Source organism: Podarcis liolepis (genome assembly GCF_965112155.1).
Source record: "Podarcis liolepis genome assembly, chromosome: 9".
Lineage (NCBI taxonomy): Eukaryota > Metazoa > Chordata > Lepidosauria > Squamata > Lacertidae > Podarcis > Podarcis liolepis.
The window spans coordinates 699,207-723,278 of NC_139564.1; the positions used below are offsets into that span (position 1 = coordinate 699,207).

General features: G+C 52.3%; 1 protein-coding gene across 22 annotated transcripts in view; it reads left to right on the forward strand.

The window, feature by feature from the left end:
- Positions 1-24,072, forward strand: part of DCTN1 (dynactin subunit 1) — a 68,603-nt gene that overhangs the window by 12,594 nt on the left and 31,937 nt on the right. For 13 of the 22 annotated variants that reach the window (XR_014530071.1, XR_014530072.1, XR_014530073.1 and 10 more), the window contains exons 2-4: positions 10,631-10,879; positions 13,857-13,935; positions 15,657-15,688. Coding sequence is in view for 16 of the 22 variants with exons in the window: in XM_083520474.1 (XP_083376600.1) it covers positions 10,631-10,879; positions 13,857-13,935; positions 15,657-15,688 (360 nt within the window). In the remaining 6 variants the exon portion in view is untranslated. Of the gene's footprint in view, positions 1-75; positions 258-10,630; positions 10,880-13,856; positions 13,936-15,656; positions 15,689-19,659; positions 19,681-24,072 lie in introns of those variants that run through there. The other 9 variants (XR_014530070.1, XM_083520467.1, XM_083520472.1 and 6 more) reach the window with 2 other exon arrangements.

Below are 24,072 nucleotides of genomic sequence, written 5' to 3' on the forward strand. Positions count from 1 at the left end.
CTGTAGGTACAGTATCTCTAGATGCAATCTGTTGCGAGGGCAGCCTGCAGATGGTCTGGATGGGGAGAAAGAGAGAGAGAGTGTGTGTGTTTCCTTTGCCGGTTCCCTGCCATGAATTGTGCCTCCATGCCATGTATGTTGAGGAAAGCTGGGTTGTGGGCTGAATTTCCCTGCTAGCCAAGCCCTTTCGATGGAGATGGGCCGCTGTTATTTGCTGCTGGTACTGTAAGGAGGTGTCAGCTGAGCCTCTGGTGATGGTGAGTTTTCCCAGGGCTCTCGAATGCAAAGCTTCTGGGCTCCTTTCCCTTTCTCCCCCTTCCCCACCCCAGCAACCACTTGCTCCCACCCGCACCCCCTCCCTTATCCCCCCCCACTCCTTTCCGGATGGTCTTTGAGAGCCCCCTCTTCCACCATATTGCAGTTTGGGCATCAGCTGCAGACTCCGCAGCAGAACTCGGAACCAGCCTCACAATGGGGCCTTTCTCTGGAGTTTCCCCCCCTTTGTCATTTTGTTCTTGCTCTCTTTCCGCGCCCACCCTGCCCTGCCTGACCCCCAGGGAGGGCTGAAGTGACACACAAGATGTGGGGCGGCTCAGGCAGTGCCTTTGAGCATCCTTGCTTCTGGGCCGAGAGCTTGGTGTTGCTTAAGGAGCTTTGGGAGCGCTGAGTGACCACCTTTGTGTCTTCCTTCACCTTTGCAAGCCTGGAAGGAGAGGAGACCGTTCTGTGGCTCCCCTGGAAGGAAGCATGTGCAATTCCCAGGGAGGCCTTTCTTGCCGCTGCTTCTCGCTGGTTCTTCGTTGGGACATAGGAAACTGCCTTATACCAAGTCCGACCGTTGGTCCGTCAGCCCCAGTACGGGCAGCACTGACTGGCAGCAGGGCCTCTCCAGGGTTTCAGGCAGGGAGCCTTTCCCGCCCTACCCGGAGAGATGCCTTTGGAGAGTGAGCTTGAGCATGCAAGGCAGATGTTCCACCTTCCAGCTGTGGCCCTTCACTGGTGGCCAGGCCACTTTGTCCTTCGGCTCCTCTGCAGTTACCCTGGCTAGTTTCCGTGGAGGCCCCAAAGCGGGTGGAAGGCGTTGTCTTTGGCGCTCAGCTGACAGTCGGGAGTGCAAAATGTTTGCCCTCCAGGCTCTGGTGTCTGAGAAGTGAGCTTGTGGTTCTGCAGGGGTTTGTTCCTTGCCTTCCCCTGTCCTTCCTCTTCCATCTCTGAAACGGGCTGGCAGTGACTGAAGTTTCATCTTGGCTGCCTCTTGAGCAGGAGGCCTCTGGGTCTGATGCGCTGAGGGTGCTGTTGCGTTCTTTCAAGCACAGCCTCTGGAGGATGTATCAGCTGCCTGGGCTGCGATTTTTATAGTCTTCCAGGTTTGGAATCCTCTCCTGTCCCCATAAACCCAAACTGGGTCAGACTCTTGCCAGAGACAAGGTCCATTGTGGGCCTGTTGAAAGGAAAGCCTTCACTTGTGTGTTGCGTGCCTTGCCACGGGGGTCCCCTCTTAAGCATCTGCAGGACTTGATGCCGGCTGGTTGGGGAAGGGTCTTAGTGCAGTGCTAGAACATATGTTTGAGTGCAGGGGTTCAGGGTTCAATCCCCATCATTCCCAGACTCCTGCCTGAGATCCTGGAGAGCTTTTGTCGTTCCTTTCAGACGGTGCTGAACTCAATGGACACGCGACCTGACTCGGTACCCCATATTGGTCCTGCACTGAACATGCCTTGCTAGTGGTTGTAGAATGTGGCTTGGCTTGCTGGCTCGAGTGGTCTGCAGCAGCAGCTGCTGCTGTTTCCTTCTCCACAGAGCTGCACCAGCTCTCTGGTTTTAAGTTGTACCAGGATTGGTGGCTGCACTTTGGGACATTGGGGGCACAAGGCAGTTTAGACTTTCTGGCTCTTCTGCATTCCTTGGCTGACATGGAAAATAGTTTTCCTGTGGGCTTTCAGTTTTGTGCTCCTCCCTGGAGGGCTTTGTTCTGCTCGTGAGCTCCTGGGAGCCTCCCCGCACCCATCACCTTGTCCTTCCTTTCACACTGCCTTGCTCCCCTTTTCTAAACCCCAGGCCAAGCGCATGTCAGGGGCAGCCTGGTCCTTGAGCAGAGTGGGGGCTCCTGCCACACAGACACCAGCTCTGGCTGGTTCGCCTTTTCATGTGAAAGCAACAGATCATCTGTGCCGCTCCGATCGCCTTTGATGAGACAGCAGCCACCCCCATTCTGTCACTGGGTGACAAGTCAGTTATTAATCCTTGAGTAATCTCCTCCTTTGGTGAGGAGGGAAGATGGCAGTTCTCTAGTATAACATGGCTGTTGATAATGAGGCTTAGTGCAAAGGGAGCTTTGCTTCTTCTCCTCCTCCTTCCAGATGAGTCTGTCCATGTCTTAAATTGGAGGCGGGAGATGCTTCGAATCCTGCACCCTTGCCGCCTCTTGTTGGAGGGGTGGGTGGGTGGCAGGGCAGGCTGTGGAGCTGAAGGCCTTCCTCAGACTTTGGATTTGTACTTCAAAGAGACTCTTGGAGGAGGCCACAAATAGCCTTCTCCTCTGGTGTTTGAGCTGTTGTGGTGTCAGAAACTAACTCCAGTTTCTGGGGGTGAGGAAGAAGGAAGCCTGTGATAATGAACCAAGAAAGCAGCTACAGCACATTACCTTCAAGCAAAGCAGGCGATGCTCAATTGGTGTGGAAGATGGTTATTTTTCAGTCTTCCGTGAGAATGAACTTTAGTGGCAGAGGCTCGTGCCTGCGTGTTTCAGAAATACTAATGTGATTTGCATGTTTGAGGAAGTGTCTGCATTGACAGCCCTAGAGAATGAACCCCGCTCTGAAGTGGAGAAGGCAGGGAGCTTCTGCAGCCAAGGACAGGCACTCACTGTGAGTCAAGCATCAGGATTTTGCCAAGAGGTCAGAATCTTCCAGATTTCAGTTTCACAGAGCGACACTGGAGTCCCACTCATTTTTATGTATTTATTTAAGACTTTCTGTCTTTTTCACAAGGGTTCAGTTGCCTTGAACACTTGTGGAAAAAGCTAGGGTGAGATTAAACATATATATTAAAAAATGCAAGAAGCTTAAATTGCTCTGAAAGTTAAACAGCAAGTATGGCAGCATAAAACATGTTATAGAGGACTTTTGAGGGGAAAGGAGCTGTTGGTGCAACTTAGGTTGTACTGAATTTCTTTTGTTAATGATCTTTATATATGAAGTTTCTATTGTATTTTTGTACCTGATTTTCATTTGTCATGTTTTTCTTTGAGAGATTATCATGTTTTTCTGTTAATCATGCTGCTTTAAATATAGTTTATTATTGCATTTGTACCTATAGTGCTTGCAATGCCCTGTTTGTAAATGACAGGTTGTAAACTGAAGTGGCACAGAGATGATTTAAATAAAAAATATCTAGCTTTCTGCCCTCTGCCCAAAGGCTGTTGTGAAGAAGTGAGCCTGAGAGAGGTGCCTAAAAAGCCCAGGAGGGAGAGCCCTGAACATACCTCCTCCAGGAGCTCATTCCTTTAAACCAGGGCAGCCAGTGAGAAGACTCTGTTCCTTGAAACATGAGTGTAACTTGCCAGATAGAGGGGACCTAGAGCCCAAGCTGGGGTCCTGGCTGTTCCTTTCTCAATTCCACCCACCCTGCTGTGAGCAGGCAGGCTAGTGACAGGTTCTCTGGCTCATATGAGGGATGCTGCTCTGATTCTGTGGTAGGTGGCAGGTCCTCTGACTGGCAGTTCTGTTGAGCCCCTCTCTCATTCCCACTGCTGGAGGGCACCTTATCGTATCCACTGCCATGTGCTTTGTGGCATCCTTGTGTTTTCTCTAGACACGTTATGTGGGTTCCCAAATTGAGTTCCCTACCTCCTGTGCAGTTCATGGTGCCTGGCCTTCTGATACACCTGCGTAATTTCTGGGGCATCTTTAGACAAGCTGATGGAGTATAACAGCTTGTTCACCCTACCACGCATCTCTTCAAGTTGGGCAGATGCTAGGATTGTTGTTGTTTAGTCATTTAGTCGTGTCCGCCTCTTCCTGACCCCCTGGACCAGAGCACACCAGGCACTCCTGTCTTCCACTGCCTCCCTCATGCTGGCAGCTTCCAGAACACTGTCCCACCATCTCGTCCTCTGTCGTCCCCTTCTCCTTGTGCCCTCCATCTTTCCCAACATCAGGGTCTTTTCCAGGGAGTCTTCTCTTCTTGTGAGGTGGCCAAAGTCTTGGAGCCTCAGCTTCAGGATCTGTCCTTCCAGTGAGCACTGGTGAAGGGGCCTGAATAACTCAGAGAAGCTATGAGCTCTGCCGTGCAGGGCCACCCAAGATGGACAGGTCATAGTGGAGAGTTTTGACCAAATGTGATCCACCTGGAGCAGGAACCGGCAAGCCACTCCAGTTTCCCTGCCAAGAAAACTCCATGGACAAAGACAACAGGCATGCTAGGATTACCTCATCCAAAATGATACCTGAATAATATTCCCCAAGGAGGTCCAAATCATTTTATCCATCTGAATGTGGAAGTGGGCTTCCTCCATCTCTCCTCGCCTTGCACTCGCCTTTGCTGGGCTGCCTTGAGGGTTTTCTTTCTAGCAAGCCCAGCTCTCTTGGTTTTCCTCCTTCCTTCTGGATTATCCTCCTTTCGGAACTTGCTTGTTTTCTGGTGGGTGCTGCTAGTGGCTGGTGGAATAAAAGGCATCCTTGTGAGAGAGCTGCAAAAGCTGCTCTTCAGTCGTGTTCCCAGGATCCTCCCCTGGCCCCTTTGGGCAGAAGCTGCTCCCTGTTATTCCAGGAGCCCCACAGCCCACGGGTGGAAGCAGCAGCCATAGTTTGCTGGCTCCGTCCTGTTTCTCACAGGCACAGCTGCTTCTGCAGAGCTCGGTTATTTTACTTTTGTTTGTCTCCTGAGCTGTATTCTGCCAAAATGTATTGTTCTTTTTGTTATTAATTACTTTTCAATTTAAAATCCTCAAGGGGGCTAGTAATAAAATACAGTTATCATAGAACTGCAGTGCTGGAAGGCACCCCAGGGGTCATCTAGTCCAACCCCCTGCAATGCAGGAATAGCAACTCAAGCATCCATGAGAGATGGCCACCCAGCCTCTGCTTAAAAGCCTCCAAGGAAGGAGAGTCAATACCACCTTCTGAGGGAGTCTGCACCACTGCTGAAGAGCTGAAGAGCTATTACTGTCCGTTCTTCCTGATATTAAGCTAGAATCTTCTTTCTTGTAATAATTAATGGCAAATACGGAGGACAAAGCAGTGCAGACTAAAACACCAGGGAAATTAAAACTTAGCAGATGCCCTGCTGAATTCCTGCTCTTGTGATGGAGAAGCATCAGGACAGGCCTCCGTGGGAACAGTTCCACAGCAGAGGACCTCTTCAGCCTCTCAGCTCAGCCATTGGTGGGAAGAGCTTAAAGAGCAAAGAAGCTCCATAATGAAGAGTGAAAGTGCGAAAAGGCAGCCCGTTGTTCATCCTGGTTCCAAGCAGATTTGTTGAATTGGGCCTGGAAACCAGAAGGAAGCCAGCGAGGTTGTTTGGTCAGAGAGTGAGATGCTCCCCAAAACGGAAAGCTTTGCCATAGCATCCTGGAGAAGCTGAAGTTCACAGACACTTCTCCAAAGCAGCCCCAGGCAGAAAGAACACTGCAGTAGATCAGCCATGAGGCAACTAAGGCATGTATGTGTCGCCATAGCCAGATACCTAACTTCTTTAGGAATCTCAGGCGAAGGATGCCTTGCCCACAGCCCTTAGTAAAGGGGCCAAGGGCATCTCTCTCACTAGGCTGCAGGGACGATGGCATTCCTTGGCTAGAACGCCCAGGGTGCTGGCGGTGCAGTTGTTATGGCATGTATTTAATCTCTTTTTAGCTACTGATGAATTTCAATCTTCTTTGGAATAGACTGTTTTTACAGATGATTTCAATGTTTTATTTCATATTTGTGGTTTTCTTTCAATCAAGCGGCATATACACTTTGTTAAATAAAATAAATAAATGTATATTCCAAGCTTCTCCCTAAGGAGCCCACAGCGGCAAGCGCAAAAGATAACAATTCTGGTACAGGTGGTGCTTCGTGCCCTGGAACTAAGTGTCCTGGGGAGCAGAGAACAGGGGTGGGAATTCACTTAAAAGGCGAGAAAGGCCCTTCTCTCCTCTTTGTTTGAGCCTGTAAAGAGAGGGTGGCTTTTTCTTTCTCCTGCCCAGCATTTAATCCTTTAAGTGTGCCTTCCATCACTTCCTGATGGGAAGAGCATGTCTCCCTGCCCTGGTGCAATTGCACTTCCACCTTAGCCAAGCTGCTGCCAGACCCATCACTCTGCAGACCCCCCCCCCGTCCTTTATTTTAAGGAGGGAGAACAACTGTGTCCCTCCCCTCTTGGGGTCTGGTGTGGGGCATATGCTGTGTGTCTGCAGCTGTCTGCCTCGGGAAAGTAGTTATTGATTTTAAGTGGACTAATTTCTTGCTTTTTCAAGCTTTCAGCTCACGAACCTGGAGTTTGGAAGTGAGCCTTTAACAGGGCAGCTGCACTGCTGCATTTTTAAAACAAGTTTCAACAAGTTTCCCCTCCCCACCAAGTTTGTTATTTTACACGCATCGTCTTCCAAAACCTTCTGTAAGTAGTGTTCTCTTTTCTGCAACCCACCCTTAAAAAGCATAAGATTCTTACTCGTCTATGAAGAGGTTTTTTTTAAAAAAGCCGGCCTTCACTTGGTCTTGTTTGCCATCGTTTGGGTGCTGTTCTTGCATTGCTGCCATTTTGTGCAGGAAGCCTCCTGGTGCCTTAGACTGAGTCATTTGCAGGTCTGTCCCTGCATTTCTCAGGCCGACTGTGAATTTAACCCATCAGCAGTTTTCCTAGGAAGGCAGGCAAACCAGAAAGCCTGCGTCTTGTCAGGGGTGGCCTATTGGAGGCGAAACTGTGTTGGGGGCGGCTGTTCTGGGAAGGCGACCAGGCCTTCCTTAACAGGCAAACAGGGCACTTGGGCTGCTGCTTCGCATCACAGCCCTGACTGGCTGACTTCACATGTCCGTTTCCATGTCTGTTGCAAAAACTGCAGCTTGCATTTTGGTGCTTCATGAAGATGAGAGTCCTAGGTGCAATACTTCAAACTGTTGGCCCAGGATCTCTGGCTCCTTCTCCAAGTGTAATGTGACCATGGCACTCTGGTATAGTCATGTTGACCAGGAATCGGGCAGGCTGGGCCGCCGAGCCTTGGCCAGCAAGCTGAGCAACTGGGTATGACTAGAATTGCAGTTGCAGAGGCAATAGTTGTGGAATAGATGTGCCAGGACAGGTCAGCTCTGTTCTCGGTAGCTGAGCTATCTCTGTGGGTTGTTCTGGCGTGTGGATTCTGGGCTGGTCCTATGGCAGTTTTTCCAGTGGATTTGTTGAGCTGCAGTAACCACACACTGCATGTATTAGAACAAAGCACCTTCCTGTGATTCTGGGAAGAATCACATCTAGGAGGATTTAATTAAAAGGTGTTTTTTCTTAATACAGTCATACCTTGGGTTACAGCCGCTTCAGATTGTGTTTTTTTGGGTTACGGACCGCCGAAACCCGGAAGTACTGGAATGGCTAAATTGCGCTTTGCGCATGTGCAGAAACACCGAATCACAACCCGCGCATGCGCAGACTCGGGTTGCAAACGCTGCGGGTTGTAAATGTGCATTCTGCATGGATCATGTTTGCAACCTGAGTGTCCACTGTAATATACAAGGGGAGTGGACTGGGAAGGGAAGGGAGTGAGGCTGTTACAAGATCTGTGCCCAGGTGTCTAGCTGTGGGATTCCTGGCTGTGTGCTGTTAGTCTGTTCCGTGGGGCGGTGCCGTAGGTGATAGTTCCCTCTTCAGACTCGCTGTACTTTGATTGTGAACACACCATCCCCAACAGGGTTCCATGCTGGCAAAACAGGTTGGTTGCACATAGTCTAGACCAGTGTTTCCCAACCGGTGTTCCGCGGCACACTAGTGTGCCGCGAGACGTTGGCTGGTGTGCCGTGGGAGGGAGGCGGGCGAGTCGGGCGGCGAGAGGCGGGGCGGCGGCGGCGAGGATCCGCGTCGAGCCGGGGGCGGCTCCGCGGTGGTGGTGCCGAGGTTTCTCTCTCCATTCTCCCCTCACACACACACACAGGAAATAACACAGGATCAGCTGACAGGACCCGGCCAATGGGGTGGCGGCGGGGCAGCGCGCGCAAAAGGGAGGAGCGCGAGACAGCGGATGAGGAGGAGGCCGGCATGTCCGGGCAGCAGCAGCAACAACAGCAGCAGCAACTCCCGGCGACGGCTCCTCAAGCCCCGGGCAACCCTACTCCCTCACCGGCCTCGGCCGCCCTCCTGCTCCACCCGCCGCCGCCTCCCCCGCCGCCGCCGGCCACCTCGGCCCCGCCGCCGCCGGCCACCTCGGCCCCGCCGCCGCCTCCCCCGCCGCCGCCGGCCACCTCGGCCCCGCCGCCGCCCCCTCCTCCGCCCGCTATCGCCGCCACCACCACAACAGCCGCCGCCGCCTCAGCTGCCGCCGTCCCTCAGTCCCTCGCTTTGCTGCCTCCTCCCCCCCACCCCCAAAGCTTGGAGGTTCCCCGGCAAGGGGGAGGGGAAAAATTGAAACTTTCACTTTCGTGCGTCCCTCCCGGCGTGACGCTGCGCGCTGACGTCACGGGGCTGTAATGGTGGTGTGCCTCGAGATTTTTTTCATCAAACAAGTGTGCCTTTGCCCAAAAAAGGTTGGGAAACACTGGTCTAGACTTCAGAACAGTACTGATGGATAGCCAAAGCTGTAGATGTTTCCCAGCAGGAGGGAGAGGAAGACACAGATCCAGGCACTTGGTCTCTTAAAGGCTGATCCACAGAGCTTTTCCTTTTTACAGATGCTCAAACCATCAGCCTTTCATATCCCAGACTGAGCCTTTCTGCCTGGAGAGGCCACTTCTCATCTTGCAGGTAGCGTTACTGGAGGAGAAGGAGGATGTTCTTCAAGTGGCAGAAAGCCTTAAAAGGCAGGAGATTGGTTGCCAATTTGCTCCCGGGCCAGGTCCAGGGTGTTTCTATTTGTATATAAAGCCCTTAACAATTTGGGACCGGTTTACCTGCAAGAGCACCTTGCCCCCTATATATGCCAACTCAACTGCTTTGATCTGCGGAACTGGCACTGTTATCGGTGCCACATAATGCCCATTCCACAGTTGTAGGAAATGGATCTCTTAGTGTGGCAGCACCTGCACTTTGGAACTCCCTGCCTGTTGATGTCAGGAAGGGACCTTGGCTGTTCTCTTTGCAGCACCTGCTGGAAACATTTTTGTTTAGTCAAGCCTTATATTGTAGATTTTAAATTACTTTACTGATGATTTCATTGTTTTCTCTTTTTTGTAAGCTGCTTTGAGGTTTTCTCCCATCAAGCGGTGTATAAATTTTCTGACATATGTAAGCGCTCCAGCCCAGAGAGAGGGTGGCTTGCAGCAGTTCTTGGAATGCTCTGGTTGCCAAAGAGAGAGGGGCAGGGCCACACGCTGCCACTTGGTGCATTTCTAGCGAAAGGACCAGGCATTTCTGAGAGGCCGCTTCCCATCTTCATTTTGCTCTGGCAGAAGTTGGAAGCGATTTGAAGGGGCTTGGAAAAGATTCTTGCAATTGCCTCCATTTACCGTATTTTTCGCCCTATAGGACGCACTTTTTCCCCCTCCAAAAATGAGGGGGAAATGTGTGTGCGTCCTATGGGGCGAATGCAGGCTTTCGCTGAAGCCTGGAGAGCGAGAGGGGTCGGTTCGCACTGACCCCTCTCACTCTCCAGGCTTCAGGAAGCTATCTGCAAGCCTTGGGAGCTCGGCGGGAGTTCCCGCCGGGCTCCCAAGGCTTGTGGACAGCAGCCTGCAGCCCGAAACCCAGGGAGCACAGCGGAGCACACCCCGGGCTTCGGGCAGATGTCCGCAAGCCTTGGAAGCCCAGCGGGAATTCCCGCGGGCTCCCAAGGCTTGCGGTTAGCAGCCTGTTCTGGGGGCTGGGGTCGGGGGAAGCTTGAGCTTCCCCTGCCCCAGCCCCGCGCCTGGGGGGGAAATAATTTTTTGGGGTCTTTATTCCCCCCCCCAAAAAAACCTAGGTGCGCCCTATAGGGTGAAAAATATGGTAGCTCCTCTGGGTTTCTTTTGGGCCGCCAGTCAGCCAGCTTCCATAGAACCAGAAGCATTCAGCAGACTCATGTGGCAGGCCCCTTCTACTTGAGGCTTTTAAAGAAAAAATATGGGGGGAAAGAGGGTCCACGCCTGTGCGTCATAGTCCTGTGCAGTCTTCTCTTGAAAGGAGCCAGATTGCACAGCTCCCCTTTGCAGCACATCCCACTCTGGAGGATTTCAGAAGTCCTCCCCCATATTCGCCTGGATCTGTTTTCCAGCAGCTCATCTCCCTTGTTTCTGGTCCTACTGTAAGAGAATCCACTAAGCAGCCCTTTGCCCTCTTCAACGTTTATTTCAAATCTATGAAGAAACTCTGTGACTAGCCTCCTTTGTTCAACGCTGCCGTGTCTTCGCGTGTGTAGAGAGGAGGAGGATTTCTCCTTTGTGGCACTGAACAATGCTTTGGGTCCAGATTTTCCTAGAAGAGCCTTGCTGCCGTTGTCAACTGACCCTTGGCTTCTCCCTGTTTCTTTCCCCAGGCGTCGAGCGCCAGCGCCAGGATGAGCGTGGAAGTGAGCGGCAAGCCCCTGAAAGTGGGCTCCCGGGTGGAAGTCATCGGGAAAGGGTACCGTGGGACGGTGGCCTATGTGGGTGCCACGCTCTTTGCCACTGGGAAGTGGGTGGGCGTCATCCTGGACGAAGCGAAAGGCAAGAACGATGGCATGGTGCAGGGCAGAAAGTACTTCACCTGCGAGGAGAACCACGGCATCTTTGTGCGACAATCGCAGGTAAGCTTCCTCTTGAGCGGCAAGGCTGGGGGTTACCGATATCAGTCGGTGCTTGTGTCAGTCAGGAAAGAAGTTCTGCTCAACATGCTTGATAGGGAGAGTGTCTCTCTCACCCCTGTAAGGTGCATCAGCCGTTTCCAAGCATCAACTGCAGTTTTAACCTTTCTGGTGCCCTCGTGAGTCTCCTAAAATAGGAGGCACCAACTTGGTGCCCTTCAGGCCTTCCCTTGGTGCCCACAAAGCCTCCAAAGCCCACCCCTCCCCACCCCACTCCACTCACTGCCCCCTTGGTCCTGAGGCACTAAGGGTGGTTATATAGAGCAGAACTTAGAGTAATGTTATTCTTCCCTGCAGTTTTAACGCCATGTGCTTTTCAAGCGCAGATTAATTCTGCTGGCTCTGTCACGCACGCCCTTCCTTCCTCTGGAGAGGAAGTGAGCAGAGTGGGGCATCCCCATGGCACTTGCTGCACAGTCCTGATGCCCCCACAGGTCAGATGGGGAGGTTGTGGGGGGCTCCTGGTCGGGGAGCTTGAGGTAACCTGGCTCCTCTATTCTTCTCCTGGCCTTGGCGTATGTGTTAAGGATTCTGTCCCAGTGCCATCTGGTCCTGGTTGACTTCAGTCCTGGTAGCCCAAGATGGTTTTGTGCTTGAGCTGGGAAACCCAGATGGCAGGTGATGTGGGGCCCAATCCCCCCATTGCAGCTCGTGCCCATTTCGGTGTGTGTTGTGCAGAAGATGGTCTCCTTGAGGCTCCTGCTCTCCTGCCCTTAGTTGTGCCCAAACCCTCTGCCTGGAGCAGTTGGGCCTTCCTTCTGGAGGCCTGGCTGCTGGGGCTTCCTCTCTCTCATTTCCTCCCTGAATTTCCTGGTGCTGCTTGACAGATCTGTTGCTATGGCAATCTTGTTGGCAGCTGGAGCTGTTGCTGCTGCTTCTTCAGGTCCAGCTTCTTCCTGGTGATGGGAAGCGAAGAGGCAGAAAGATGTGGCTCTGGCCGGGCTGGGCTGCTCTCTCCTTCGCCTTCCTCCCTGCCCCAGTTAGTGGTCAAGTTGCCAGGTTGCGCAGGGTGAACCAAATGCTGGGTATCTGTTTGGAAGCTGCCTCGCGTGACATAATCTGCACATGCTCTTGGGCACGAATTAACCAGTGAGGGGGAACAGGAAGGCTTGGGCAGTTGGCCAGGTCTTTGCGGTGTCCCCCGCTCTGTGTGTTTTGGTGTGGGGGGCGGAAGGGAGTTTGGGCTGAATGAGGACAAGTCCTTGGATAAGGACCCCCTTTTTGACCCTTACTGCACTTGCAGGAGGGGGTCAGCACTAGCAGGTTGAACCAAGGGAGGGGCCAGCCTGAAACCCTTCCCCTTCCTCATTGCTGCCTCCGCCTCTCCGTGCCCCTTTGCTCCTGAATGAGCGGGTCTCCCAAGAGCGGTGGGTTAATAATATTCAACTTGGGGAAATGGCCAGCTCACTCCCCAGTAATCACGGAGGGAGTTTTCCCCTCCCCCTCCCCTTGCTCAAAGGGTGTTGCCCGCACAGAAAAAAAGCTGCCTGGCACACAAAGGGAGAATATTTGCGATGTCCAAATTATATAGCCAAACCCAAAGTTTCAAACTATTAAGGCTAGGAAGAAGGGAGAAGTCAGATATGTAGCAGTAGAAAGGGAAAAACCAACCACAAGAGTTTGCTCTCTAAAGAGTCTATACCAGACAATCTTAAAGGGAAATCCTAAACTTACTTACAAGACTGAGGGCTCAGTAGAAGAAAAATTTCAGAAGGAACAATTCCCGTTCTTATACCTGTAAAATTCTGGAGTGGTGCTGGTGTTGACCGAGGGAAGAGAATCCACCAGTCATCATCATCATCATCATCATCATCATCATTTATTACTTATACCCCGCCCATCTGGCCGGGCTTCCCCAGCCACTCTGGGCGGCTTCCAACAAAAGATTAAAATACAGTAATACATCAAACATTAAAAGCTTCCCTCAACAGGGCTACTGGTCATGTATGCTTGATGTACTTAGCATTTGGGGCAGGGAGCCACTGGGCATGGAAGACTGGTAAAATCTTTCAGCAGCCCAGGAAGGGGGAAGCAGTGGGTGTAAATTGGGAGGTGTTTCCTCTCTGCTGCCAGTAGACAGGGCCCCCCGAGAGATGGGGGAGCTGCGCTATTGCATCAGGCATGGTGGCTATTTTATTCTCAAGCCTTTTTCCACAGGCAGTTCTGGGGTGCTAAAGGGGGTGTGTGTTTTAGATGAAGAACCCCAACTGAACTTAGATCTTCTGACCAAGAGCATGTCTATAAAACCCAGGCATATTGGTTTTGTTTTAGAAAGCAGCAACTGGGTTCCAGGGGGCCATTTACCAAGTCCATAACTAGATTTGAACCCACACATCTTGGGGACCAGAACCTTGTGGCGGCAGCACTGCAGGCTTTTCAGAAAGATCTCAAAAACCAGTGTTTCTTGCTGGCTTTCTTTCAAAGGGGTTTACTTTTTGGGCTTTGATGCTCTTAGTACCGGTGGTATTTATGTAATGCTCAGCTAGCTGCTTGTTTGAGCTGTGCTAATATATCTGTGTGTATTATTAGTGTTTTTATATTAGGCGCCACCTTGAGGTTATTTACTCTTAAAGACTTCAAATAAATCTTCAAATAAATCTTCAAATAAAGATCAATAAAACTCTTCACTTACTGAAGTGTGAGAGGTCCTGTCAGTTCTAGTTTTTGACAAACCATCCAATTCAACTTCCTTTTTTAATGGATTTATGATGCTGCTGTTGCAATTATTTTAACCTGAGCTGTAATGATATGATTTTATCTGCTTCCAATCCATGTTTTAAAACCAGCGTTTTGCTTTTATTTTATGTTTGTCACTTTGCATTTAATATATTGTAAGCTGCCTCGCTGAGGCTGCTTACCCTGAAATGTGACCTAACAGTATTTCAATAAATAATTTATATAAAATGTTAAATCTGATCAGATCCAGGTTTTTGATGATGGCGCAGAAACAACGTCCCCGGAGACGCCGGAGTCTTCCGCTTCGAAGGTCCCCAAGAGAGGTAGGGACTTCACTGATCCTTGACTAGCCTGTTCATGTAAATATAGTAGGGACAAGCAGGATTTTGCAAGGTTCCTGCTGGGGCACCTTGTTTACTCTGGCAGCTGAATTTGAACAGCAGGCAGCGGTGACGATTGTCCCGGTTTAAGGACCAGGGCATAGGATGCAGGAAGTGGCCGGGTTAGTCTTCTAAGGTTGGGATGCAAGAGTGAGGCCGGCAGGTGAGAAGCGTCAGAGTTTCTGGACTTGGCCTTAATGTTTTCTCCGTGGAACTCTGAGCGGCATGGCTTTTTGCCAGAGGGTTTCCATGGAAACTGGTGGCTGCTGCAACGTTTGGTGCAGGCGTGAAACAGATGGAAAGGACGTGCTGGGCTCTGCTTGGCTGTAGCTCTCTCTCTCTTTTTCAGGAGCCTCTGGCTTCCTTAGCATTCAGGCTACAGCAGAGCTCAGAGCTCCCTATAACCCTGGAGGGACATGGGCTGGTGTGTCCCATGCTGGGTAAATTGGTCTGAGATTTGCAGCGCCCTCTACCCCTCTCTCTCTGGGAGGGCATGCCAGGGCTGGCTGGCTGATTTGCTAGAAACCCTGCACTCCAACTCTGTGTCCCTTCTCCACAAGTCCAGAGTACCATTAACATCACCAACAGTGAGGCGGTTTGACTGAGTGCATCTGCAGTAAGCAGCCTGCTTCTTTTTTAAGCATTCTGTTTTGCTTCTTTGGGGTACTTGATTTGTATCTTGGGGTTCCTCCTGCTAGGCTAAAACCTTTTGTTTTCTTTGTGGGTGGCCCTGTTTCGCCTTCAAAATGATTGGCGAGGGCCATCTGAGTTCACCATTAAAGCATCATATCATCTCCAAAGTAGCTTTTAACATTCGCAATCAGGCAACCGGTATCACAGAACACATCCAGTAAAGACAAGCGGCAAATGACCGATACGCATTAAGTACAGGACGGTATGAGGAATGAAAGGGGACTTGCCAGGTTCATTGCTATGCAGAGAGAGGACATCACAAGCCGTGTGAAGGATACTGGGTGTGCTTTATTAGTTATTGTGGGGTTCACAAAGTTTAATAGCAGCTATTATTATTATTAGGGACGTGGGTGGCGCTGTGGGTTAAGCCACAGAGCCTAGGACTTGCCGATCAGAAGGTCGGCGGTTCGAATCCCCATGACGGGGTGAGCTCCTGTTGCTCGGTCCCTGCTCCTGCCAACCTAGCAGTTCGAAAGCACGAAGTGCAAGTAGATAAATAGGTAACGCTCCGGCGGGAAGGTAAACGGCATTTCCGTGCGCTGCTCTGCTTCGCCAGAAGCGGCTTAGTCCTGCTGGCCACATGACCTGGAAGCTGTATGCCGGCTCCCTCAATCAATAAAGCGAGATGAGCGCCGCAACCCCAGAGTCGGTCACGACTGGACCTAATGGTCAGGGGTCCCTTTACCTTTACCTATTATTATTATTATTATTATTATTATTATTATTTTATTATTAACTCCGTTGCCTCAGTGGACGCTGGTTTGCACGTGCTTGGAACCCGAGTTTCCCCCTCTGCCTCACAAATGAGCTGAAGGGTATAAAATGGGAGCTGCCTTCCTGGCGAAATTCAGGAATCCAGATCCTCCCTTAGGAACTTGCTGCTGATGCCTTGACAGGTGCGGGGAGAGTAATCCATTTTCCAAAGTCTCTTCTGAGTGCTTTACTTCTTTTCCTTTTCTCGTCTCCTCCAGATTCTTCGGAAGGTCCCAAAGCCAGCAAGCTGGTGAGTACTTTGTTCCTGGGACAGGCGAACAGTTCATTCCATCCACGTCTAACTTTTGGTTTGAAGGGGGGGGGGAGAATTTCGACCCAGACGCTTGAGACGTCATAGAATTATAGAACTGTTGTTGGAATGGATCTTGAGGGTCTCCTGGTCCAGCCCCCTCCAGTGCAGGATTCTCCCCTGGGTCATACATGATAGACATATGCTCTGCTTGAATGTTTTGTGGCTTCGCTCTCACTGTGCGCAAGGGCAGGGCTGGGATGTGGGACTCAGAGCACACATCACACCCGTTGCAAAGGCAGCAATTGCTTTATGAACGAAAAAGAAGGGGATGGGAGCGCAAAGTCCTGCAACCGCTGGCTGAAATGGGTGTCTGCTGGAGCAAGCCAGCTCTGTCGGCCAGGGGCGCCAAAGCTTGTGACGCTGCGTGTCCAGAGGTTTGCTTATTTGTTCCACGTGCACTGAATCGAGGGCTCTCTCACAGCCACCGGGCTTCCTGGCTTCCTCACACTCTGGGTCACAAAAGGTCTAGGCGTGCTTCTTAGTTCTGACCCCTGGACTTGGAGCTGCTCGTGCAGTTTGCAGGCCAGGGCGCCTTGCTGGGAAGATGTTCCAGGCTGCACCCTCTAGTATCGCACCTTGGCCCAGGCCACAGGGATGAGTTGGCTTGCATGATCAGGGAGTGGGGGTGTTGTCCTGGCTTAAACACGGAACCATGCGCCCCTCTCAACTGCTGATCAAATGACTCTGTCCGAGGCTGGTTCAAGCTGCTTGCTGAGTTGCTGGTTCCGAGCGATGCGTCAGGGAGCACATGGCACTTGCAGCTGCAAGGGCGGGGGGCTGGTTCCTTTTCCTCCAGGATGCTCTCACGGCCACAGTGGAGCACAGCAGCCTGCAGTCAGAGATACGGACCCAAGAGCTGTGGTGGTGTGAACTAGTGCTGACTCATGATCCTGCGCTCTGTGGAGACCAGAAGTTCCCAAGTCCAGCCCCTTGCTTGCCTCTCCTCTAGGCCGATGGAGAGGACACAGGCAGTTAGCTGCAGCCCTCTGCCTGCTGGTGGTGCCTTTCCTTGGGCTCCCCTTCATGTGGGGCAGAAGGGTGTCTGTTGCCAAACATTTGCTTCACCCTCAGTTTTGCAAGCCCTCCCATTCAGTTTCTAAGTTATGTGGCGGTTCAGTGGGAAGATTACCCCCCCACACACACACACCTTGCTGAGCCCCAGGAACGAGGGAGGAGGATGAAGGCAGAGGGGCAAGGTCAGAGTTATGCCGAAGGAGCAGCTCTGCCGGGGGGGGGGCAGTGACTGACTCAGGAGGGAGGCAGGTGGGTGGGTGGGTGTCTCATGAATTGGCGCTGCTGCCCTACAAACTCCCTGGTTCTCTTAAATAAAGAATAATAGTAATTTTATTATTTGGACCCCACCCACCTGTCTGGGTTGCCCCAGACCCTCTGGGCAGCTCTTCAGAGCAAGGGCAGGAGTGGCTTTTCCTGTTGCTGGCCTTGCAAGGGGGGGGGGCGCCGTGCCCAGTGAACAAAGTGCTTCCAAAGGCACCACCTGCCCCAACAGATGCCGGCAGCGTGGAGCGTGAAGCGGATGGTTCGCGGCCGTGGGCTTTGCAGGCGCCTCTCACACGGCACCAGCTGGACAGCAGCAGCAACAGCAGAGGCTGCTCTTCCTCCAGTGCCCACTTTCCTGGTTTCCGAGTTATTAAAACATTGGGTAGGAAGAGATGGGAGGGGTGGGGAGTAAGGTGCTCATCCCAGTCCCAACCTTTCCGATTTTGAAGATGGCCTGCCGGGATTTGCCCCTGGATGGCTGGCCTAAGTTGCCCAGTTGAGGCTCATCAGTCTTTTCAAATAAAAAACATTATGGAATTCTGTTAATGTGCCCTCCAACATTAACATACCCACCGCAGTCACAAAAATAGCTTGTGTTAACCAACCTAACATCCAAGCAGCTTAGTTGCTTGGTGATATTCAGCTAAGCTTTACTTGGAGTCCAGCCTCTGAAATTAAAGGACCTCAGTTAGTCATGCTCATTAATTTTCAGTGGGTCTACCCTGAGTAAAACTTAGTTGACTGCCCCCCTCCCTAACTTTTCACATGCAACCGAAAATCTTGTGGGCTTCTATAGTTAAATAAATGTGATTAACATCCTGGATTTCTCATTTCTCTCTCTCTGTTCACTCTCCATTGTCGTTCACAGTACTGCCATCTCATCTGCAACTGGCTTTATTTCTTAATTTCTTTCTCATTTATTCTGCCTATTCAGTCCATCATCAAATGCAACCCCTCCTCTCGCTCACTGAAAACTCTGGTGCCGTCTCTCCCCCTGACGTCTGCAACCTTTGCCTCGCTGGCCCTCTGCCAGCACAGCTTGGCCACCTCAGCTCCACCCAGAACTCTGCCCCCAACATTGCTCACCACTCTGGTCAGGTTGTGCCCCCTGATGAAATCCGTCCACCATGTTTTAGTTTGGAGAAAAGGTGAGGAAGAGGAGACTTACTCTCTCCAGGATCTCCCAGCGTGGAAGACTCTTTCCCAGTTATACCAGGAGATGCTCCCAGGGACTCAAGCTGGGGACCATGGCCCTGTCCTGGGGTTCATCCTGTCCCCTTAAATGACATTGTCTTAGCCACAAGCCCCAAACTTTATAGAAGGGTACGGGCACTGTAATAACATCAGCTGCCAATAATGTTAATAATGTCAGCTCAAAACTTCGTTAGGGAACAGGTCATACCTTGGGCTTCAACTCACCCAGCTGTGGCCTCACTGCCTTCATCTCCATCCTCATTTCCATAAAACTTGCCCCCCTTCTGCTGTTTTGGAGAGTGGCCCCCTCCCTTGACTTCGTTTTGCTTCCCAGTCCTGAGTCTAAGGCTGTGCCTGTGGCTTCTTTCTAAGAAGAATGAGGAACTTGAGTCTCAGGGCCACTTTCCTCTGTCCTTTCCAGAAGGGCGTCTGCCTGCATCCCTTGTTCCAAGCTGAATTTGGGAGCTGTGGGCAGGAGTTGTTTGTTGCTCCACTAGATGTCAGCAGAGCCAGGAGATCTTGGGAGCTGCTGTTGCAAAAGAGTCCTTGGCTGTCTAATGGGCGGAAGGGCAGTATTTGGCGAGAGATCTCCTTCAAGGGTTATGCAGGCTACATTATCTGCTTGTATTGCATTGTGGTATCATGTTCATCTCAGTGACTTGCAAATAGTTCTCTGTTTGTAGATAATCATGGCTGAAGAAGAGGCCATTTTGAAATTGGTTTCTTTCTTCGAAGGGAATGGTCTTTTGCTCAGCAGTTGTTCAGGGTGTCCCAACCATTTTCTCCGGGGTTTCCAAACTGACACCAGTGGAACCGACTGCGAGGAGACCCCTGTTCTCCTTTTGAGGTGGGCCCTTCCGTACAAGAATTGTTCCATGAAGCAAACTGGCTGCAGTCCTCCATGGGCTTGCAAGCTCACCAGTCTTTCCTTGGTGAATTCCATATTGCTTACTTCAAAGTCAACGTGGTTCGGACTGTCCTGTGTTTGGTCTGCTGTTGAGACTTTTCACCTATTGCCTTCCTGCTTTTAATGGAAAGGCAGGATAGAAACCTTAAGTCCTGCTTCCAGGTATCAGCACTACGGCTGAGTTGTGGCATTATATAATTTCCCTCCCACCTCTGCTACTGCTGTGTGAACCACCTTCCATCCGGAGCCCAAGGTGTCCCAGGACCTGGGTGCGAGGAGGCGAAGGCTGGTCCCGTCCTCGTTTCTCAAGCTTGCTTTTCTGTCTTGGTTGAACTCTTGAAGGCTAACGGGGCTGTGAGAAGGAGGAGGAGGAGGGTTGTGTGTGCTGCTGAACGGAGCCTAACCCAGATGCTTGCCCTGAGCGAGGTTTCCCCCACTATGGCAGCACCCAGCCTGGTTCCCACTTGCCTTTGGTGCATAACAGCCTGTATCTTTCTAACATCTCATCTTTTATCCTCTTTCCATGCAGCGTGGAGTGAAACCTAAAAAGGTGGTGCCTCTTTTTTCTCTTGACAGAGTCCCACCCGCGCATGAAACCGTTTCGGCAGGGGCTGCTGTGCCCCCCCTCCGTTGTGCACAAGTGCATGTGCCCTCCTTGCATGTCTGCTCCCTTGGCTGGCGCCTGACGTGTTGGCTTGGAGTGCTTCGCATCAGTGGTTCCCAGTTAGGGGTCTGTGGAGTGCACTCAGGGGGTCCGCAGCCCCATCCCTTGCCTCCCCCCCCCAACTTTTTAAAGGGTCATTTTTGCATGGTAATATCACAAATTTAATTGTCTGTTTTAGCGCTGTATGATTTTCCAGTATATTGGCCACAATCGGTTCTGAAATCACACCGCGATAACGATTTTGACCCGGTAATAAGCAGCAATATATTGCTCCTCACGGGAGGGAGAGCAGGGCAGCTGGTTTCAAGGCACCGCTGACACCGCACAATGATCTTGGCCAATAACGCTGCTGACCTGAGCTGCCTTCCCTCCCGCTGAGGAAGACCAGGGCATCCGATTGCCCTCCCTTCAAGGCACCATGGCACCTCCTTTCCCCTGGCACTGAGGCGGAGCAGCTTTTCTCAGCGGGGAAGCAGCAGCAGTCACAGTGGACGTGCCTCTTCTCTAGCTGCTCCGCTGATGGTGACTTGATGTGCCCCCTAGCCCCACCCCCTTCCACTCAAACCATGCAGTGGGGGTGACTCTTCTCCTTCCTCCCCCCCCCCCCACTTGCCTGATTTTTGTGATGGCTCCTTCCCTCATCCCCACGCCTGACCTCCAAATTCAGACATGGTGATATATTGGAATATCACAATGTTTAGCCACTGATACATCACAATGTTGACAACCAGATATCACGCAGCCCTAGTCTGTTTTTTAGTATATCTAAAATCCTTTGCTTATTGGGGCTACCTCACATTTTGTTCAAAAAATTGCTTTGCAGAGTTATCAACATTAGGGGGCTCATGGCTTGGCTTTTGAAAAATAGGGGGTCCTCAGTAATTAGCAAATTGTGAGCCGCTGCTTTACATAATTCACATGTTTATAAGCCGCACTTTCATCAGAATATATTGAGGCGCTATACAATGTACAGAGGGACGCGGGTGGTGCTGTGGGTAAAACCTCAGTGCCTAGGACTTGGCGATCGTATGGTCAGTGGTTCGAATCCCCGCGGGGGGTTGAGCGCCTGTTGCTCGGTCCCAGCTCCTGCCCACCTAGCAGTTCGAAAGCACCCCTAAGTGCAAGTAGATAAATAGGTATCACTTTATAGCGGGAAGGTAAACGGCGTTTCCGTGTGCTGCGCTGGTGCTGGCTCGCCGGAGCAGCTTCGTCATGCTGGCCACGTGACCCGGACGTGTCTCCAGACAGCGCTGGCTCCCGGCCTCTTAAGTGAGATGGGCACACAACCCTAGAGTCTGACACGACTGGCCCGTACAGGCAGGGGTACCTTTACCTTTACTTATACAACATACAAGAACGCAATCAGCAAGAAGCATCAGTATAACATCAGCCAAGACTTGGGTCTGGGCAGCTGGCGGCCCCTGAGCTAGGCTGTCCCAGGGCTCCCTTGCCCCCTGCCAGCTTCACCTCCAAGTCACAAACTTGGTGGGCTTTGAAAGGGTGCTGCCAGCTGCTTTTTGCCCGGGTGAGCCTGGCTGGGGGTTCTCATGCTAGCACAGCTGCTGTTGATTGCTTCCTTTCCATCTCGCCCTCCTGTTAGTTTCTGGCAGGACACAGAAAAGCTTGAACTCAAAGACCCACTGCTGGCATCCTGGGTGAGCAGGCCTGGCCAAGAACTAGCAGCCGTGTGCCTTTGAGAAGAGCACAGAGCTGGCTTACCCTGCCTCTCGCTCTCCCTAACATAAGCCACCCCTGGGGTACTCATCGCAGCAAGGAAGGGACCGCTCCCCCTTTGGGAGAGAAGGGCAATGACCACCCCACTCTCCCTGGGACATGGGGAGGGGCTTTGTGCCCCCCTTGGTCTTGGGCCTTCAAGCACCAGCTTTTCCTAAGGCAGAATCAAGAAAAGTGCAGCAGAAACACCCATCAGAACAAGAAAGCCCAAAGCTGCCGCTTTTTGTGCTTATTCTTCCTACAATTAGTCTAGTGGCAGCTTCTGTCAGATCTGGGAAATGAATGGGGGGGGAGGGGAGTCAACACCCTCTGCCCCCGGCCCAAGTGGCTGTTGCGGTCGAAATCTGAATCCCCATGACTGCTTTAAGGTACTCCTGCTACTATCAGTTTGTGAATGAGATCTGATCATGGAATGACCCGAATCCCTGTGCCTTGGCCCGCAGGCACTCTGAGCACCCCAGAGGGAGAAGTCCTACCTTTTGGCTTCTCAGGAGAGGTGGGCTGTCCTTGGCCTCCAGAGGGTGTGGTGGAAATGACCTCTGACTGGGAGAACCTTTCCTGGCCTGGCTTTGAGGGCCCCTTTCCATCTCTGGCAGGGATCCCTTTCTTCCTCCACTGCCGCCGCTGCTGTTGCATGTGCCTCGGGCTTCCTGTCCTGCATGGGCTCTGTCCTTCCTCCCTCCCTCTCTCGCTTGTGCTCTTGCTGCTGCTGCTGCTGCTGCTTCTTGCCGAACCGTCTCCTTGCTGCCAACACTTTGCATGAGGCCCCAGCCTGGTCCCAGCTCTGTCTGTCCTCCCATCCTTCAGAGCGCACAGAGAGCAACGGACGTCCAGCTGAGCAACTCTCCTTTCTCTTGGGCTCCTGGCGGCAGGTCTTGGCTTGCCTGGCTTGCTTGTGAGTCGGAAGGCAGTGCCGGGGGACTCCTCTTGTCCCACGGGGGCTCCCCTTCCTCATGATGAAACAGCTCAGCAGCCTGGAAGAGAAGAGAAGATGGGGCTGCGTTGTGTCTTGGCCCTGGGGGTGGGGGGCAGGTTCTTTCTCCAGCTGGCACCCCCCCCCCAAGTATATATGACATTTCAGCATGCTTAAATCTCTCTCGGCCCCCTTTCGGTCTCTTGAAAACAGAGCTGGGTTCAGAACAGCCGAAGGTGGCAGCAGGTAAATCTCAGTTGATGAGATTAGGGAGCTCTTTGCAGCACAGCTCTGCGTTGCTAATCGGGTTACTGGCTCCCTCTGGCTGTGCTTTTTTAGTGACAGATGGTCCCCGTGGTCCCAGAGGGAGAGCCCCCAGAGAGCCCCCTCCCTGCCCGCCCCAACCTATTAACCCTCCCCTCCCCTCCCCCAGCCCTACCATCTGTCTCCCCACCCGGAAGGAGCCTCTCTGCTCCTGGTGTCTGCCTTCTAGGCCTGGTGACAGGGAACACCAGGGCAGGCTGCCTAGTGGCTAGCGCAGCAGGGCCCTCTCCAGCCCTGTGCTCGGCAGGTGAGGCTGAAGGACCGAGGGTGGGGCCTGGGCAGTGAAGGACCTGCGAAAGGACTGCTGAGTGAATGCTAGAAAGAGCATCTGGACGGCCTCACGGGCCTTCTAGCAGCAACCTTACATCGCTTCTCTCCTCCTGGGGAGGAGGAGTGGGTCTCTGACCCCAGTGGCATTCTCTGGTTCTGTTCCCAAAATGCATCCAGTGCTCCCCCTTCCCACTGGGGGGCAGACAGGAAGCGCCACACTGGACTGGGGGAAACTCCTCCTTAGGTAAGATGGTGGTCAGTGAATGATGGGTGCAAGTTGGTGGAGTTGCAGGAGGCCAGTTATGCACCCAAAAGCTTTTCCACCATCCTCGTCCCCCGTTGGGGTATCTCTGAAATGCACTCTGGCATCCAGGCGACCACCTTGCTCCCCCCACCCTCTCCCAGACTGGCAGTGGGCGGGGAGCTCTGTGTGGTAGCTGTCCTAGCTAGGAGAGCCTGTTCCCTGGGACGCAGGGGTGCTTGTTCAGGACCCGGAGGGTGTTCTTTTTGGAAGCCAGGAGGGGCTGTGTTGGGTCTTCAGAATGGAGCCCTGGTGCCTTATGTACCTCTTTGCTCTTACCTGAGATCAGCCGGGGCGGGGATGGAATTATAAAAAATAAAACAGGCAACTCTACACAGGTTGTAAGATTGAGTTGGGCCAGATGTGCAGAATGCATATAGCCCTTTTGGTGTCGGGATCCTGACTCAGTGAGCAATGGGCCATTCTCTGCACGCAGAAGGTCCCTGGCTCAGTGCCCCGCACCTCCCAGTTAGAAGTATCAGGAGGCGGGGAAGAAACCTTTTTTTGCAAGAGACCCTGGAGAGCTGTTTCTGCCCTGTGCTAGATGGACACACGTGGCCTGGCTTGGTGTTCAGGCAGCCTTCTGTGTGCTTCTCTTCTGCCTGGCGCTTTGTTTCCTTAGTTTGCTGGTACAGACTGTTTCCCTCTTTGTCCCAGCTGCCCCCCCCCCCTGTTGGCTGCTGAAAGCGAAGGGCCTTGTCTCCATGCAGCCAGCAGCGGCCTCTCTGGGGTGCTC